The 16,404-nt window shown below is 39.4% G+C and overlaps 2 protein-coding genes and 1 non-coding gene across 3 annotated transcripts; all 3 read left to right on the forward strand.

The window, feature by feature from the left end:
- The first annotated feature begins 5,698 nt into the window (after positions 1–5,698).
- On the forward strand, positions 5,699–6,547 carry LOC139840125 (uncharacterized). The gene has a single exon (XM_071830356.1). The coding sequence runs from the start codon at positions 5,699–5,701 to the stop codon at positions 6,545–6,547; it is 849 nt and encodes a 282-aa protein (XP_071686457.1).
- A 1,342-nt stretch (positions 6,548–7,889) lies between these two features.
- Positions 7,890–7,992, forward strand: LOC139887488 (U6 spliceosomal RNA). Its single transcript, XR_011773312.1, has one exon. It is a non-coding gene; the product is annotated as a U6 spliceosomal RNA (small nuclear RNA).
- A 5,620-nt stretch (positions 7,993–13,612) lies between these two features.
- LOC139840134 (uncharacterized) lies at positions 13,613–14,720 on the forward strand. The gene is made up of 3 exons (XM_071830365.1): positions 13,613–13,818; positions 13,894–14,023; positions 14,139–14,720. The coding sequence occupies exons 1-3, from the start codon at positions 13,613–13,615 to the stop codon at positions 14,718–14,720; spliced, it is 918 nt and encodes a 305-aa protein (XP_071686466.1).
- Positions 14,721–16,404: the final 1,684 nt, after the last annotated feature.

A 16,404-nucleotide genomic window follows, 5' to 3' on the forward strand; every position in this document is an offset into this window, starting at 1 on the left:
CAAATGCAAGTGCTGGACTAAGCATTTGTTTTTATGTTTATATTGTCTGATACTTGCGAGGAATTCACAAGGACTCGAAACCTAAGGACGATTTCATCCCATCACTTATAAAATGTGGTGATCTGGGTTTTTGAATGGGCTTAAGTAAATTAAATGACAGCTGAAAAGGTTGATCAAATGGCTGAAAAGTAGGTGCGAGCTTCCCCGTTTCCCATGTCCTTTTGTATTCCCGTTGAGAGCGTTTTTTTTTTTGGAAAACGACCTCGGTTCTATATGAGTATTCGTTATTTTCGCTGGAAAAAAAAATGGCTGAAAAGTAGATCGTAAGGTTTACGTTATCAAACACACTTGCAGAAAAAAGGAAAATGGCTGTAAATGCTTCACTTTTTTTTTTTTTTTTTTTTTTTTTTGAATGGCAACTCACAATCTCAAAGGTTGATAGAGTTACTTCAATACTAGACTAGATGTCATTATTCCCTGTAAGTGTAACCCATTGATCACCTCATATACAGCTTCTTAGTAAATAAATGAATCCAACAACTGATAACTCAAAAAATTATCTGGTTAACATAACTTGCAATTGTAAAAGGACGTGATAAATAAAATAAAATCCATAATGTTGTAATGTTTAACCATCCTCTATTACTCTTTCTAGATGAAGATAATATTGGACTAAAATGATATTGCACTACATGCTATTCTCAGGTTACATAATCGGAAGCAATTGTAAAATGAACCCAAGTTTTAAATAGAATTCAAGTAAGTACATTTTGTAAACAATGGTACAAAATATCTAAATATCTCTAGCTGATTTCAGGGAGCCAATTCTAATTAGCGCAGAGAAAACCTTTTGCGCCAAAATGGTGCCGAGGTCAATGCTTCCACATGTTACATAATATTATATTCATCTACACAATGATTTTGATTGAGGTTAGATAATTTAAAATTTAATAGGTGATACAATTTCATTAGTGATAATATTCAGGCTAAATAACATTTTTATACAATGACATAATATACGTGAATCATATCTTTACTTGTCAAAGGCATATCAACGGCATACCTACTTAAATGTCCCAATTTCCTGGGTTTTTTCCTAATGCTCACCGTTTTAGTTCCGGCGAACACATTCCGACTGAAACTACTGGATCTGTTGGGAAATCTTCTTCTTCTCTCACCTTTGGTGATTTCCTTCCATCTGATTTGTATCCTGACGTCATTTCGCCACGGCCTGGTGGTTCGATTCCTAACGGGGAGTATGCGTCCGGTGATACTTCTGCTACGGGTTCTGGTTCAACCGGAGTTCCCTCTGTTCATTCAGGTAACACTGTTTTCATTGGTCGGGTTGCTAGTTCCGTTAATCAACATATGGTGGAGTCGGTTTTTGGCAAGATTGGGTCTCTATCGGACGTTAAATTCTGGCCTGGGCGTCGCTACTCGTTCGTTTCTTATGTTGCTGCTGAAGACGCATCGAAGGCTATTCATTGCTTAATGGCTCTACAATTTTTGGCAAACCTATTTATGTTGGTAAGCCAAAACGGGTTTCTGCTTGTCCTGGTTATCGTCAAAGAAGTGTTTTGAATCAAGTTTTAAGGTGTAAAATTTCACCTAATCCGTCGATTACTAATTGGCTTGATCTGTCGATTTTAATTGTTGATTCGTGTCCTTTGGTGGACACAAAAGTGTCGAGTTTTTTAATTGCCTATAATGCTCAAGTTGCGAATATTAGCAAGCTTGGCATCTTTGGATGTGTGTTGACTTGTTGTGACTCTGAGGGATTTGCGAAGCTTTTATCTTCTAACTCGGATTATTTTGTTGTGATTCGCCCCTTATCGAGGATCTTTCTTCAGATTTGCATGGATTGAGGTTTTGGGTATCCCGATTCCTTGCGTGTCTAATGATAGCGCAATAAAAGTTGCCGAATTATTTGGTGAAGTGATTACCGTAGCTACTTCGTCTTCTTCCTTAGGACAAAGACGGATCTAAGTGCAATGTTTGGGTGTCAGAAATTTTCGATCCTTCTTGCCTTAATCGCATTCTTTTCAATACTTTTGATAGTAATCTTCTTGAATCCACCAATCGCTTTGTGGTGTCGAGTGGGGCCACGGTTCCTGAGTTTGTTGAACATGACAGAGACAAGGAAAAGGGGCATCCTTTTTATTCGACACAGCTTGAGGTTGCTATAGAAAATGTTAAACGAGCAAAGAGTGCTTCTGATGTTGTTAAAGTTAACTAGTCTGTACAAGATGAAACGCCAAAGATGGACTGCCCTTTTGGGCTAGCTGTTAACGGGTCTATACACCATATATTTGTTGGGTCAATGGAAGTGGACCTTGGTTTTGATAATGGGCCCAAACAGGACTCGGGCAATGGGCCGGTGTTGGAAGATGTTGCTGCGATGGACTATTTGGTTAACACAGGTATTGGGACAGAGAATGGGGCCATGTTTGTTGACAACCTAGTTCTTGACCCAAAAGGGTCAGAAGTTACTGTTGATGAAGTTGCTGGGCATTGTTATGGTCCAAATGAAGTGTTGGAGACAATTGATGATAACATCACGTTGGCAGTAAGTTTGGATCGGTTGAAAAAAGAGAAAAAGAAAAAGAATGAAGAATTGAAAAAATGTATGACAGAATTGAATGTTGATAAGCCTACACTAGTTTTGATTGGTCGGAGTGGAAGAAGTTATTGCGACTGTGAGGTCCCATCGTGCGAAGGATTTTGTAAAGCGTGGTATGTCTTGAATAAAGATGTCTCAAAAACTTTACTTGGTGAAACTAATCTGAGGTCAAGAAAGAAGGCAAACGAGGCTTCTACTTCGGGCGTTTATAAGCTCAAAGATAACATCGATGATTTGGATTATGGGGACGCAATTCAAAGCTTGTTTATGGGTCCTCAAGATGGAAGAGATGGCGGTACATCGGCAATCGGGAGAGGAGATATGTCCGCGGAAGCTTTCGCGGCTTTCGTTGTATTGATGACACGTTTGTCCGATGAGAGCATACTGGGTGATAGATCCTCTAATGTGTTATCCTACAAGATAGAGAATCGGTCCGGCAAGAATTCTTTGAAAGAGACGGTTAATGGCAAATTGAAAAGGACAGGACCTAGAGGTTGATTGTTGTGGTTTGTCTTATGGAATTCGCTTCATTGTTTCTTACTTTTTTCATGTAGTTTTCGTTCTGTTTAGTTTGTGTTTTTTAATGTTTTCGGGACGTTAGGAGAGACTCGGATATCATAGTTATCCATTAGATAATTGCTTTCTAGGTGCGAGTTTTCAAGTTTCTCCTGTCTTCTTGTAATCCTTCTTGAGACTGTTTTCCTGGTTCTATATAAGTTTTCATTTTTTCGCAAAAAAAAAATAAAAATAAAAAAAATAAAAATAAAAATAAAAAGCCAGACCTAATGATATAATAAACGGGAATTTGATATGTTTGTATGAACGTACCCATTGAAAGACTTCATTTTTTACGTATATGTATATATGTATACAAGGAATGTGACATTATAATATTATGCAACAAGTTTTGATATTTACTCATTGATAGTGTACCCCACCTCCGGCACGATTATCAGCTTCAAAGTTTGCTTCGGAGGATATGGCTACAATATATGGAACGAAGGAAACTCCAGCTACAGTGAACGAGGTCATGAAATCAGAGCAACAACAGTGAGCTTAGAGCCCATAAAACCTCGGTCAATTACAATGTCAAAACTATTCCTAGCTCGGTGCACGCCTATACCACAAAGGAAAGGGGACAAGCTCACTTTCCTTTGCAGGTTTACCAAAAGGGAAAGTCAACTAGTGATCCAAAATTATTGGGAACTAGCGAACTGGTATGGAAAGCCGTTCCATTTCACTTATAAATGGTATAGAATGCAGGAAACATTTCACATTCAATCCATACACACATAATAACACAATCATGTTATACCATTTGCTTCGGTGGCGTAAAACAGTTTCCTGACTGTTACCTTCGGGGAATCGCCAGCGAACATAATTAAAACCATAATCACCCAATTCCAATCTCTGTGACTTGTATGTCCCCATACTCATACTAATCGCCGGTTATTGTACAAACAATTGGCGCCATCCGTGGGACTCACATCTTATTCATTTTGTTGAGCAAGAACCGACGCAATGGCAGACTCCAGTCACATACCCCAGCTTAACATGACCACAATATTGTCCGCTTTGCCCGCAGGCGCACGGCTTTTTCTTGGAGACCACACACGAGAAGCACTTTCCCAGGAGGTCACCCATCCTGGTAGTGCTCTCGCCCGAGCACGCTTAACCACAACGTACTCGCACTTCTACTCAGCCTGTGATCCCAAAACGCGTTGTGTCATTTAAGCGTGAGTATTACCTTATAATCCCATGATCACTCATGTTCGTGGGCGATGTGGGATTTGCCTAGGGTGTTACATTCACCCCCCCCCCCCCCCCCTTAGGGACTCATCGTCCTCGATGAGATTTGCCCCACCACCCCTAGCGGCACATGAGTGGCTCTGATACCATTCTGTAACACCCCAGCTTAACATAACCACAATATTGTCCGCTTTGCCCGCAGGCGCACGGCTTTTTCTTGGAGACCACACACGAGAAGCACTTTCCCAGGAGGTCACCCATCCTGGTAGTGCTCTCGCCCGAGCACGCTTAACCACAACGTACTCGCACTTCTACTCAGCCTGTGATCCCAAAACGCGTTGTGTCATTTAAACGTGAGTATTACCTTATAATCCCATGATCACTCATGTTCATGGGCGATGTGGGATTTGCCTAGGGTGTTACATCCAGGCTTCACGCCACCCAGAATTACACAAGCCTCGGATTCAACACAACTAGAGTTCTCAACTGTGGGAACCTTAACCAGGTCACCCGCCACTCCGGCTATACTCGTCTCGACGAACCTCCATGGCTCCCATTCTGCAGAGCCACCACCGTTAATAGACAAAAACTTTGTCTTGAATAATTATGATCATATCAGATCGGTGATAAAGAACCTAAGGGACACGGGAGTCTTACAAAGTAGAAGGATACTAACGTACGAAAGTGAGGAGTATGACGAGGAGATAGAGATGGAGCGTCCGAATCAAACTTCACAACCTAGGATCCCACCAGCAAACTCGTGGCCGAAACTATGACTCGTGTTGGGGAAACTCCCAATATTTCTCAGGTAACCATAACTATACCTACATTACCCCTCTACACTTGTAACACAACAGCTCCGACTGTGTCCCTAACACCCCGAGCGCCAAATATACATATACCACCACCTCACCCGAGTTGGGGTAGCTTCGGACAACCCAACCAATATATGTGGGACCAAGGAAATCCCCATGTCACCCCAAACATACCATGTGTAGAGATAACCCCTGCAGGCAGCCAACCAAATGCTTCAGTACCACCAGTGACCAACCACGCCTATTTCCAAAGTTGGAACCAACCACCGCAACAGCTGACCACCACCTGGATATATCCTTCTAACCCAGGGGGAATATGTTACACCCAAGGCCACCAAGTACCACCCTCCAACACATCCAACAGCAACTTCTGGATAAACCAAAAAACTCCATTCGTGCCCTACATCCAAAACTGTGCATTCCCCGATGGGATGAAGATACCTTCGCATCTAATTTATTACAAAGGAAAAGATGATCCGGATGATTTACTTAATATATTCGAGGGGCAGCACGAATGGCCAAATGGGACATACCCGTAGCATGCCATGCATTCTCTTACATGTTAAAGGGAGATGCTAGGGTTTGGTTTGACTCCCTACCAAAAGACTCCGTAGCTAGCTTCGACGACCTAAAACGAAAATTTAGATCTAAGTTTAGTCAGCAAAAACGACACAAGAAGAATCATGTGGCTGCCCATGGGATAAAGCAAAAGGATAGCGAAGGATCTAGGGCCTTTCTCGCTAGGTATACCAACGAAACACAGCAAATTCCTAACCTACCAGAATCCCAAAGAATTTCGGGGTTACTCTACGGATCTAGGGTCAGGCCTCTCATTGAACACCTTAGCCGAGACCTACCGAACACTTACGAAGCTTTGTTAGAAAAGGCATATGTATGGTTGGATGCTAAGGAGACAGCCGGTAACTTTGTCCTAGACGACACCTCCATGAGTAAACGAAAGGAGAAGTCGGAAAAAAGGGAAGACAGACATGGTAAGAAAGAGGATAGGGGGAGGTTCCACCCTTATCGAAGGAAAACCGGAGCTGAGATCTTTGGAGCGTTAATGAAAACTCCTAGGGAAATCCTAGCAACAGAAAAAGCTGCTAACAAGTTCAAAGCCCCAGGAAAAATGTACAATAGAGGAAGAGATAGGGACATGACCAAATTTTGTGACTTCCACAACGATTTTGGGCATAATACAGACGAATGTTTCAACCTCAAAACAGCCATCGAGGAGGCTGTAAGGTTGGGCAAACTGTCCCATCTCATAAAGGGAATTCGGGAACCTAAGAAAGGTTTCCAGAAAAGCTTAGTGTGCGAAGAAAATGGAGGATACAGGAAAAGAAAATGGAGAATACCTTAGTGTGCGAAGAAGAAAGGTTTCCAGAAAAGCAAAAATTTGAATGAAAGATAAACACAGATAAGAGGGAGAAGAGGAAGGGTTAAACCCTTAAGGGAAAGAGAAAGTCGGTTGTCAAATCAAACTGCAGGACACCCTCGGTAACCGCGAGCAATTGGACGATCGTGCCCTCAACTCAAAAACAGATAAGATTCTCTCATTAAGGGTAAAAAGGTAATTTCGGGGACAAAGGTATTAAAGGACGCAGTTAATTGTCAAATCAATGCAGCAAAAGTAATTATTACTAAGTTTAACTTCACGAAGCTCATATGTTGATACTTACGCTTCGTAAAATTAAACTGGGGGGCTTGATAGTGTACCCCACCTCCGGCACGATTATCAGCTTCAAAGTTTGCTTCGGAGGATATGGCTACAATATATGGAACGAAGGAAACTCCAGCTACAGTGAACGAGGTCATGAAATCAGAGCAACAACAGTGCGCTTAGAGCCCATAAAACCTCGGTCAATTACAATGTCAAGACTAGTAAAACTATTCCTAGCTCGGTGCACACCTATATCACAAAGGAAAGGGGACAAGCTCACTTTCCTTTGCAGGTTTACCAAAAGGGAAAGTCAACTAGTGATCCAAAATCATTGGGAATAGCGAACTGGTATGGAAAGCCGTTCCATTTCACTTATAAATGGTATAGAATGCAGGAAACATTCCACATTCAATCCATACACACATAATAACACAATCATGTTATACCATTTGCTTCGGTGGCGTAAAACAGTTTCCTGACTGTTACCTTCGGGGAATCGCCAGCGAACATAATCAAAACCATAATCACCCAATTCCAATCTCTGTGACTTGTATGTCCCCATACTCATACTAATCGCCGGTTATTGTACAAACACTCATTAATGAATTTTGTTCATTTAGTCGTCTTCTTCTTGAAAGTTTGATAAGATGAGATTTGAACCTTAAGTTGTTATGTTATGTTATAAGAAAGATATAAATATAAATAGGTTAACACGATATCATAAATTAAGAAATAAAAGTTCAATATTATCGAGAGATTTATACATATGTGCGAAGATGCTTCTTACAAAATATTGATGTTAGTAATGTACTACAGACTACAGAGTACTATTGCTGTTTTTCATATATTAAATAATATAAAAGTATCATCTTCATCATGCTAAATAAACTAACCCTAATTATTTACTGTAACTCCTTAGAACATGAAGCAAAAAACATGGGAGTACAGTATCAGGTTTATTTCTTACTTACATATCGCCTTTTCATTCCCACATCGGTTCCTGAAAAGACATTTTCTAGGTTTTTATACTGCAGACTCCAAAGTCCCTTCGAGGACATCCGATAAAATTGGAATGATACAGAGAAGATTAGCATGGCCCCTGCGCAAGGATGACACGCACAAATCGAGAAATGGTCCAAATTTTTTTTGCCCTTTTTCACTCGATTTTTGCCCTAATTCATGGATTCGTGCAGGTTTTCCCCTTTTTGCGTTTAATTTACTGTCTATTTTGTTAATATTTTTTTGTTGTTCCTCTAGTTCGCACAATCAGTTGGTGCAAGTTTTCCTCCTTTTCTGTTTTATGGATTTGTTAATATTATTGTTCATTTTGCTTTAACACATAACGATTTGTTATTTCAGTTCTTAGGCTTCATCTGGTGTTTCAACATTGGCCTGTTGTTCCATTCACGAGCTTCGAAGAGGTCAGGTATTGGTTGGTAGCTTATTGTTGCACTAAACAGATAGTAAATATGATATATAATTTCTTTTTTGGAATCTATTTATATACTCTATAGAATCTATGTATTTAGATACTCCGTACAAGTATTAATTATATGATAACTTGGAGTATTTGGTAGAGCAGCAACATTATATATGTATAGGGAGACACACTGTATGCTTTGCTTTTGGTTATACCCTGCAATTAATCACCTCTTAAGATGGGTTAGTGACTACAAGTTCAATGGTTATTATAAACTAGGGGCATAAATATCATTTGCTAACCTTATTAGTGCAGTAAACACATTATGATATTTGAGCTGCAGGTTGATTACTGACAATCATGGTTTGGAACTTAAATCAAACATAATACACAGACTAGGAAGCTACAGTATTTACCCGAGCCCGAGCAAGATTACCCACCCCATATGTTTGAACAGCTTTGACACCACTGATACACAAATGAGCTAAATCAATATTTTGCCATTAGTGATATGCAAATAAGATAAAACTAACATGGGTTTGACTTGTTAAACGGGTCTGAAGTCACCTACCAAGTATATAATGCTTACACTGTCTTAAGATCTTTTACTTAAGAGATCTTTTATTTGTTAGATTTGGTTATACACACATCATATGTTTAAACATGCCCTTGTTGCCACTATACACATTCATATACTCTCACATTTATATTGATTGATAATTGAAATGAGTATTTGAATGCTTTATTATAACTGATTCGATATTTTTTGTTACAGAGAATTACGCCTCCTATTTATAGGAGAACATAAAAAGCTACTGATAATCTATTTTAGTTATCGAGCTTTTTGCTAGCTTTGGAGATTATTTGAATAATTTTAATTATGGTAAGCAGCTGTTGTAGATGATTCTGCTTTGCTGTATGTTGTATCTGAGCTGTAACATTCTTGGGAATGATGTAATTGTTGTTGATCCCGAGCTCGGTAAGTATTCTTCACTTTCTAACAATATGGATCCAACAATATGGATCCATCATCTTCGTTCATCTTGGGTCAAACTATCATAAATGGTCTATTTAGGTAAGAAAATTGAGAAGTAAAACAGTTTTAATGGATTTGATGCTTTTAGACAAGTATCAATAAGGATATATTCCCTTTATAATTGTATATTACCCGGTTAACTTGTTAGAGATAAAACATAACCAGATCCATCACCCATGTATAAATGGCTTTAGGTCTCAAGTTTTAAGATATGTGTCATTGTTTTAAACTGTAAATATAAATATAATGTACATGGTAGGCGGTACGTGTGAGGCATGGTTAAGTGGAAAGGCGAGCTTAGATGGTACAAAAAGCCCTTATCAAGAACCAATCGATTTCTCTCCAAAAATTTAGGGCGATTTAAATCAATCGTTCTAATCTTTCACGGCGGTGCCGGTGGGGGATCCATGGGGGGCTTTTCTTATCAAAAGACGATGAGGGATGGTATTTGAAGGTTCGTAACGGGAAACAAGAAATAAAACAGAAGATTTCGAATCCCTACGCCGAGAAGATTAGGGCTTCAACAACTTTTTTCATCACCAATCTGCCGGAAAGGGTAGATCGGAAAAGACTTTGGTTTCTCTGTGAACAATATGGGGCGGTGGTAGACACATATGTGGCGTACAAACGTTCCAAACAAGGTAAGCGATTCGGTTTTGCTCGATTCAATGAGGTTAAGGATAACGACGGTTTTGCGAAATTGTTATCCACCATAACAGTTGATGGGTTCCGATTATTTGCATCTGTTATCAGAAGGGTGGGGAGGCAACTAGGGTTAACATTAAGAATCAGACGGGAGAGAAGGGTTCTGGTTCATTTCAGTCTGTTAATAATAATCAGACAAATTCTTATGGTCCGACTTATGCTTCAACCCTAAAAGGTGAAACTGCTGGTAAAACTCACAACAACACCAAGACGATTGTTCTTCTTGAACAGGATTTGATACAAATGTCGAATCCAATGGAGTCATTATTGTTGAAAGTCAAAGACGTGGCGTCTATGAGCAGTTTACGTGCGGTTTGTAGAGATGAAGGTTTTGATGACATTACTTTTAAACATGTTGGAGGATGTTGGATTTGGTGTCTTTTTTCTTCTGTTGATGCTTGTGGAGCCTTTAAGCGTAACATAACCATAAGCAATATATGCTCTTCTATAATTCCTATCATCAAAAACTCCGTTTTAGATGAGAGGTTGACGTGGGTTGAGTTATCCGGTATGCCTTTATGTGCTTGGAAAACTAGTGTATACCGTAAAGTGGCTGGGTTGTTGGGCAAGTTCATGTTTTTTGAAAAAGAGAAAGGTGACGCAGTGAGCTTGGCTAGGGCGTGCATAGCCACGAAACAAAAACATCATATCGCAGAAAAGCTTACGGTTATCATTCATGGTGTAGAGTATGAAGTGTTTTCCCAAGAGGTTGGAACACGGAAAGCTGATCTAGATGAAGAAGACGAGGACGATTCCCATTCAGAGGAGACTTTGTCTATTGTGCCTTCGATTATTAACGAAGTGAAATATGTTGGTAAGGATGATTACAAGGAGGTAAATAATGGAATCAGTGATGAAAAGCAATCGGTGGCGGATTCTGTGGATTCTAACACTAGTAAGGAAGGGATTAAAATTGACATGAATGTGCAGTTCAACAAGATTTCAAGGCATAGCTCCCTTCGATTCAAAGATAATAATGCACACGATATCAGTTATCTAAAGTCGAGGTTCATTCATAGGGAAGACTGGAAAGGTAAATTCGAGTAGTGTGGTTCCAAGATAGATGATGTTGAACTTAGAAACAGGTTCAAGAAACTTATGGAACGAACTGGGGGTTTAATGATTGATTAATGAAGCTTCTTTCGATAAATATTCGTGGCTCTAAGAAGCGGCAGAAAAGGGATTGGGTAAAAAGAATTGTGTTATTCTAATAACGTTCATTTTTTGGGAGTGCAAGAAACGAAGATGACTCGTCTTGAATTGTTCCGAATTAAGTCGATGTGGGGTAATTATTCGTTTGCTTACGCTTGTAGTTCCGCTAGAGGTAGGTCGGGAGGTATTTTGTCGGTGTGGGATCCTAATTTCTTTATAAAAGATCAAATTTGGTGTGATGATAATTTCGTTATTGTTAGTGGCAAATGGGCGAATACTGTTGCTATGTTCTACATGGTTAATGTCTATAACGTACTAGTAGTGATAAAGTGTTGCTTTGGGCCAAATTGAAGACTTTCATGAATGAACATATAGGAGAGTATATCGTGTTCGGTGACATGAATGAAGTTAGAGATGAAGGCGATCGATATGGATCCATTTTTAGTCAAGTGGATGCTGCGAATTTTAATAACTTCATAGGAGATACCGGGCTCATTGATATTCCTTTGGGTAATCGGAGGTACACTTGGTTTAATAAGAGAGCTACTAAAATGAGTCGTATTGATAGAGTTATGGTGTCTCCTGGGTTTATAGATTCTATCCCAGATTTGAAGTTGACAGCGTTAAGTAGAGGATGGTCGGATCATGTCCCACTTTTGTTCCACAATTTGAAGTTGGATTTTGGCCCGCTTCCGTTTAAGTTTTTCCACTCGTGGATGTCGGTTGATGGTTTTAATGAGGTGGTTTCGAATAAGGTAGCTGAATGGGGTAATGAAGTGACTTTCCATGATAAATTAAAGTCACCAACAATAAAGATTAGAGAATGGATTTTAAATGTATGGAAACAATTGAAAGAGGTTATGGAAACAATTGATTCTCTTGACATTCTCATTGATCAACAAATAGCTTCTGAAGGTGAGATAGAGGAGAGGTGTAATTTATTTCATGAGCTTGAATCCATTATTCAAGTAGACGATACGGATATTAAGCAAAAAGCCCGAGTCAAGTGGAACGTAGAAGGTGATGAAAACACGAAATATTTTCATCGTATATTAAAATACCATCGTAGCAACCATTCGATTAAAGGCGTGTCGGTAGATGGGCTTTGGATCAAGATCTAGTTGGTATTAAAGAAGCATTTCATGACTTTTACAAAACCAAGTTTGATTTGGTTCAGCGTGATGGGCTTTTGCTGGTTCCAGACCCTTGCATTACCCTAGACGAAGCTAATAGAACATGTCTTGAATCTGATATATCGGAGTTGGAAATAAGAGAAGCTGTGTGGAGTTGTGGGAGTTCAAAATCTCCTGGGCCGAATGGTTACACTTTCGGGTTCATAAAGAATTATTGGGATATTATTAAACACGATTTATGCCTTTCGATCTCTAATGCCTTCAAGGATCGATGACTTCCTAAAGGTGCTTCTTCCGCTTTTATTACTCTTATTCCTAAGGTAATAAATCCTATATTTGTCAAAGACTTTAGGCCTATTTCTCTTATTAGCGTGCAATATAAGATTATAGCCAAGATCTTGTCTAACCGTTTATCGAAAGTGATTGGTAAACTTATTAGCGAAGAGCAATCCGCTTTTATCTCGGGTCGATAAATTATGGATGGTCCATTAGTTTTAAGTGAATCCATCGAGTGGTAAAAAAATAAATAAAAAGAAGTTGATGATTTTCAAGATCGACTTTGAGAAGGCATATGACTCGGTAAGTTGGGATTTTTTGGATGCTATGATGCTTAAGATGGGATTCAGTCAGTTATGGCGAGACTGGATTTCATTGTGCCTAAATTCTGCACGTACTTCTGTTCTTATAAATGGAAGTCCCACGCAAGAATTTGTCTTGAGGAGAGGGTTACGTCAAGGCGACCCATTGAGCCCGTTTTTATTTCTGATTATCATGGAAGGATTACACTTGAGGTTTAAAGAAAAGGTTGATTCTGGGGTGATTAAAGGTGCTCGTGTTGGTTAAGATGAGATATTGGTGTCACACTTATTCTACTCGGACGACGCGATTGTTGTGTCGAGTTTTAATAATATTTTGCAAGTTCTTGATTCATTTTTCACACAATCTGGACTCAAAATCAATGTTGATAAATCACAAGTTTTTGGGTTGGGTGTTCAAGATTTGGATATAGACAGATTGGTGGTGGGTGCAGGGTGTGTAAAAGGTGTATTTCCTTTTAAATACCTTGGTTTTCCGTTAGGAGCAAATATGAACATTATCGGAAGTTGGTCTCCTATTATTGATCGGTTCAAGAAGAAATTGTCGGGATGGAAAACATCTTTAATTTCTATATAGGAGGGCGCCTCACTCTTATAAAGTCGGTGTTGGGAAGTCTAGGTATCTATTACCTCTCTTTGTTCAAATGTCCGGAGTCGGTGCTTAATGAGTTAGAATCTATACGAGCAGGTTTTTTCTGGGGTTCCACCAGAGACTCAAAGAAAATGCATTGGGTGAGTTGGAATGTTGCTTTAGGCGCTCTTGATAAAGGTGGTTTGGGAATCGGTAGCCTACGGGCGTCTAACTTGGCTTTAATGTACAAGTGGATTTGGAGGATTGCATTGAACCCAAATGCTAAATGGGCCACTATTATTAAATTAATTCACGGACCTGCTACTGGGATTGCAGACTTGAGTCCACGTCAAAAAGGGTGCTGGGCAATTATTTTAAAATCATTCTCAAATGCTCAGGTTTAGAATATTATTCCTTATAATACGTTATGCAGGAAAGTTGGTAACGGAAGAATAGTTCCTTTTTGGCTAGACGAGTGGTGCGGTAATGGTACTTTGGCTAGCAGATATCCTCGGTTGTTTCACCTCGAGGTTAACCCTGCTTGCTTAGTAGCCGAGAGGAGAGTTAATGACACGTGGAATTGATGTTGGATCCGAGCTAGTATTGGTAGTCGGAATGTTCTAAGTCCGGAAGTTTTGGTCTCTGAGATTGACCATATCATGCTGACTTATCAACCAGTGGAAGTTAGCAGATGATGGTGTGTTTTCAGTTAGTGTTTCTCGTGTAGCTATCGATGACATGTTGCTCCCTTCTTCCGCAACTGCCACCAGATGGTTCGAATATGTTCCTCGTAAAACTAATATTTTTTTGTGGAGGCTCGCGATTGACAGGTTGCCTACTAGACTTAAGTTGTCGCAGAAAGGATTAGATATTGAAGATATAGGTTGTGCTTCTTGTCATCATGGAATAGAAGATGCGGACCACGTGTTTTTTAGGTGCCCGATTGCCATAGATATTTGGAGGAGGATTTACATTTGGATCAACATGGATCGTCCTATTCCCCTATTTTTGTCATGGCAGGAGTTGATTTTGTGGGTTGATAATCTTCAAGACGCATCGGAAGTTAAGAAGAAAATCATGGTTATCTTCGCGACCTCGGTTTGGACTATATGGAAGTTACGTAATAGTATTATTTTTGGGCCGTCTCCGATTCGGAAATGTGGCCTTTTTGATTTCATTTGTGATATGTCGTTTAATTGGTATTGTAATAGAGGTCGTAAAAGTATCTATTTGAACGTTTGGCTTTTAAAGCCATTGTAATCTTTCCCTAGCGCCTTGCTAGGGTTTTGTTTTATAAAATTTTGCTGTTTGAAAAAAAAAAAAAATATGGTACAAACATCAAGAGAAGTCCATTTGGTGCTGATTTATTTGGTTCACTGTCGTTCGCTATTCAGCATGGCAAGTTTAGAAAACCGTGTGGTGACCTAGCTCGGTTTGATGCATGTCTTGATGTATCCTCGAATAGCACATGTCTGCATTTGATCAGATATCTGCAATGATTTTACCGAAGAGGAAGGAGTTACTGCGTTAGTTCTTAATAATCTTAAGTGTTCTCATATCATCTCGATATATGTATCTTTTGACCTAGCACATGTGTGGTGCGCGCGTGTATATATATATATATATATATATATATATATATATATATATATATATATATATATATATATATATATATATATGTATGTATTTATTTTGTTTGTCTGTATGTCTACTTGAATTTAAATGGTTTTGTGCTCTATATGATTCATGCTATTTGCCCTACTGTTGTGCAATACTGCTATATGTGTTCCCTTTTTGGTTACTGTGTTTGGTTGCATCTTGCTAGGCGCACATAACTCTTACAGGTACGTATCTTTTGCCCTATCTATTTCGTTTTTATGAGCACTTCTGGCCGGAGGTCCTTTTTGGAAGCAATCTCTTTTGCTCTAGAGTAGAGGGAGAGACGACCTTATCTAGGCGCGAGTTCTATACTCGCGGGTGGAGTAGCGACTTCCTTCTAATCTAGGGTACGAGGAATGATTGTCTACACCCACTTCTCCCATACCTCACTTTTGTGGGATTGGGTATTGTTGTTGTTGTTGTTGTATATTAATCCATTTAAAATGTGGAGTTGACACCTTATTTGCAATTTATTGTCTGATACTTATGAAGTTATGAGGAGTTGACAATGACTCAAAAATAATTTATTTTTCCTTGCTAGAATGCGTCTTTTAGATGCGTTGATGATTTTCCCCTCATTACTTATAAAATGTGGTGATCTGTATTTATTAACTGATTTGTATTGGTGGGTCAACCCGTTTGAGTTGCTTTGACCCATATGAAAATGGCCACATATAAACCTGGTATACTAAGGGCGCTTAATGGGCGGGCGAAGGAAAATGGAATATGAGATATATATCTACCCATAAGAAATGATCGATATCTCTGATTTCTATAATTATAAGAATTAACCAAATGTTACTAAAAGTATGAAAAATGAAAAAATCAGTGGGAAATAAAATTGCGTAAATCGTGCATTACCCATTAACAAAATTGCGTTTTCTAGGTGCGTTATTCGACGCGCGTTTTTGACACGCCATTTTCGGGCGCGTTTTCGACGCACATTATTTGACGCGCGTTTTCAACTCCCGTTTTCGATGCGCGTTTTTTACGCGTGTTTTCGACCCTCGTTTTCGTCTTGCCTTTTTTTAGGCAGGTTTTCGAGCCGCGTTTTTCGACTCTCATTGTTCACCCGTGTTTTCGACCAGCATTTTCGACACGCATTTTCGAACATAATTTTCGACTCGCGATTTTCGTAGCTGGTCCATTGAGGCGCATTTTTTTAGGCGTGCTTTCGACGCAAGTTTTTGGGGCGCGTGTTCGGAAGAGATACATCAAAATATACAAACAAGAACAATTTTACTAGCCCGACCCAACCGACCCGGGTATTGACCCAACCCGA

The sequence above is a fragment of the Rutidosis leptorrhynchoides genome, chromosome 1 (genome assembly GCF_046630445.1).
Source record: "Rutidosis leptorrhynchoides isolate AG116_Rl617_1_P2 chromosome 1, CSIRO_AGI_Rlap_v1, whole genome shotgun sequence".
NCBI classification, from domain to species: Eukaryota; Viridiplantae; Streptophyta; class Magnoliopsida; order Asterales; family Asteraceae; genus Rutidosis; species Rutidosis leptorrhynchoides.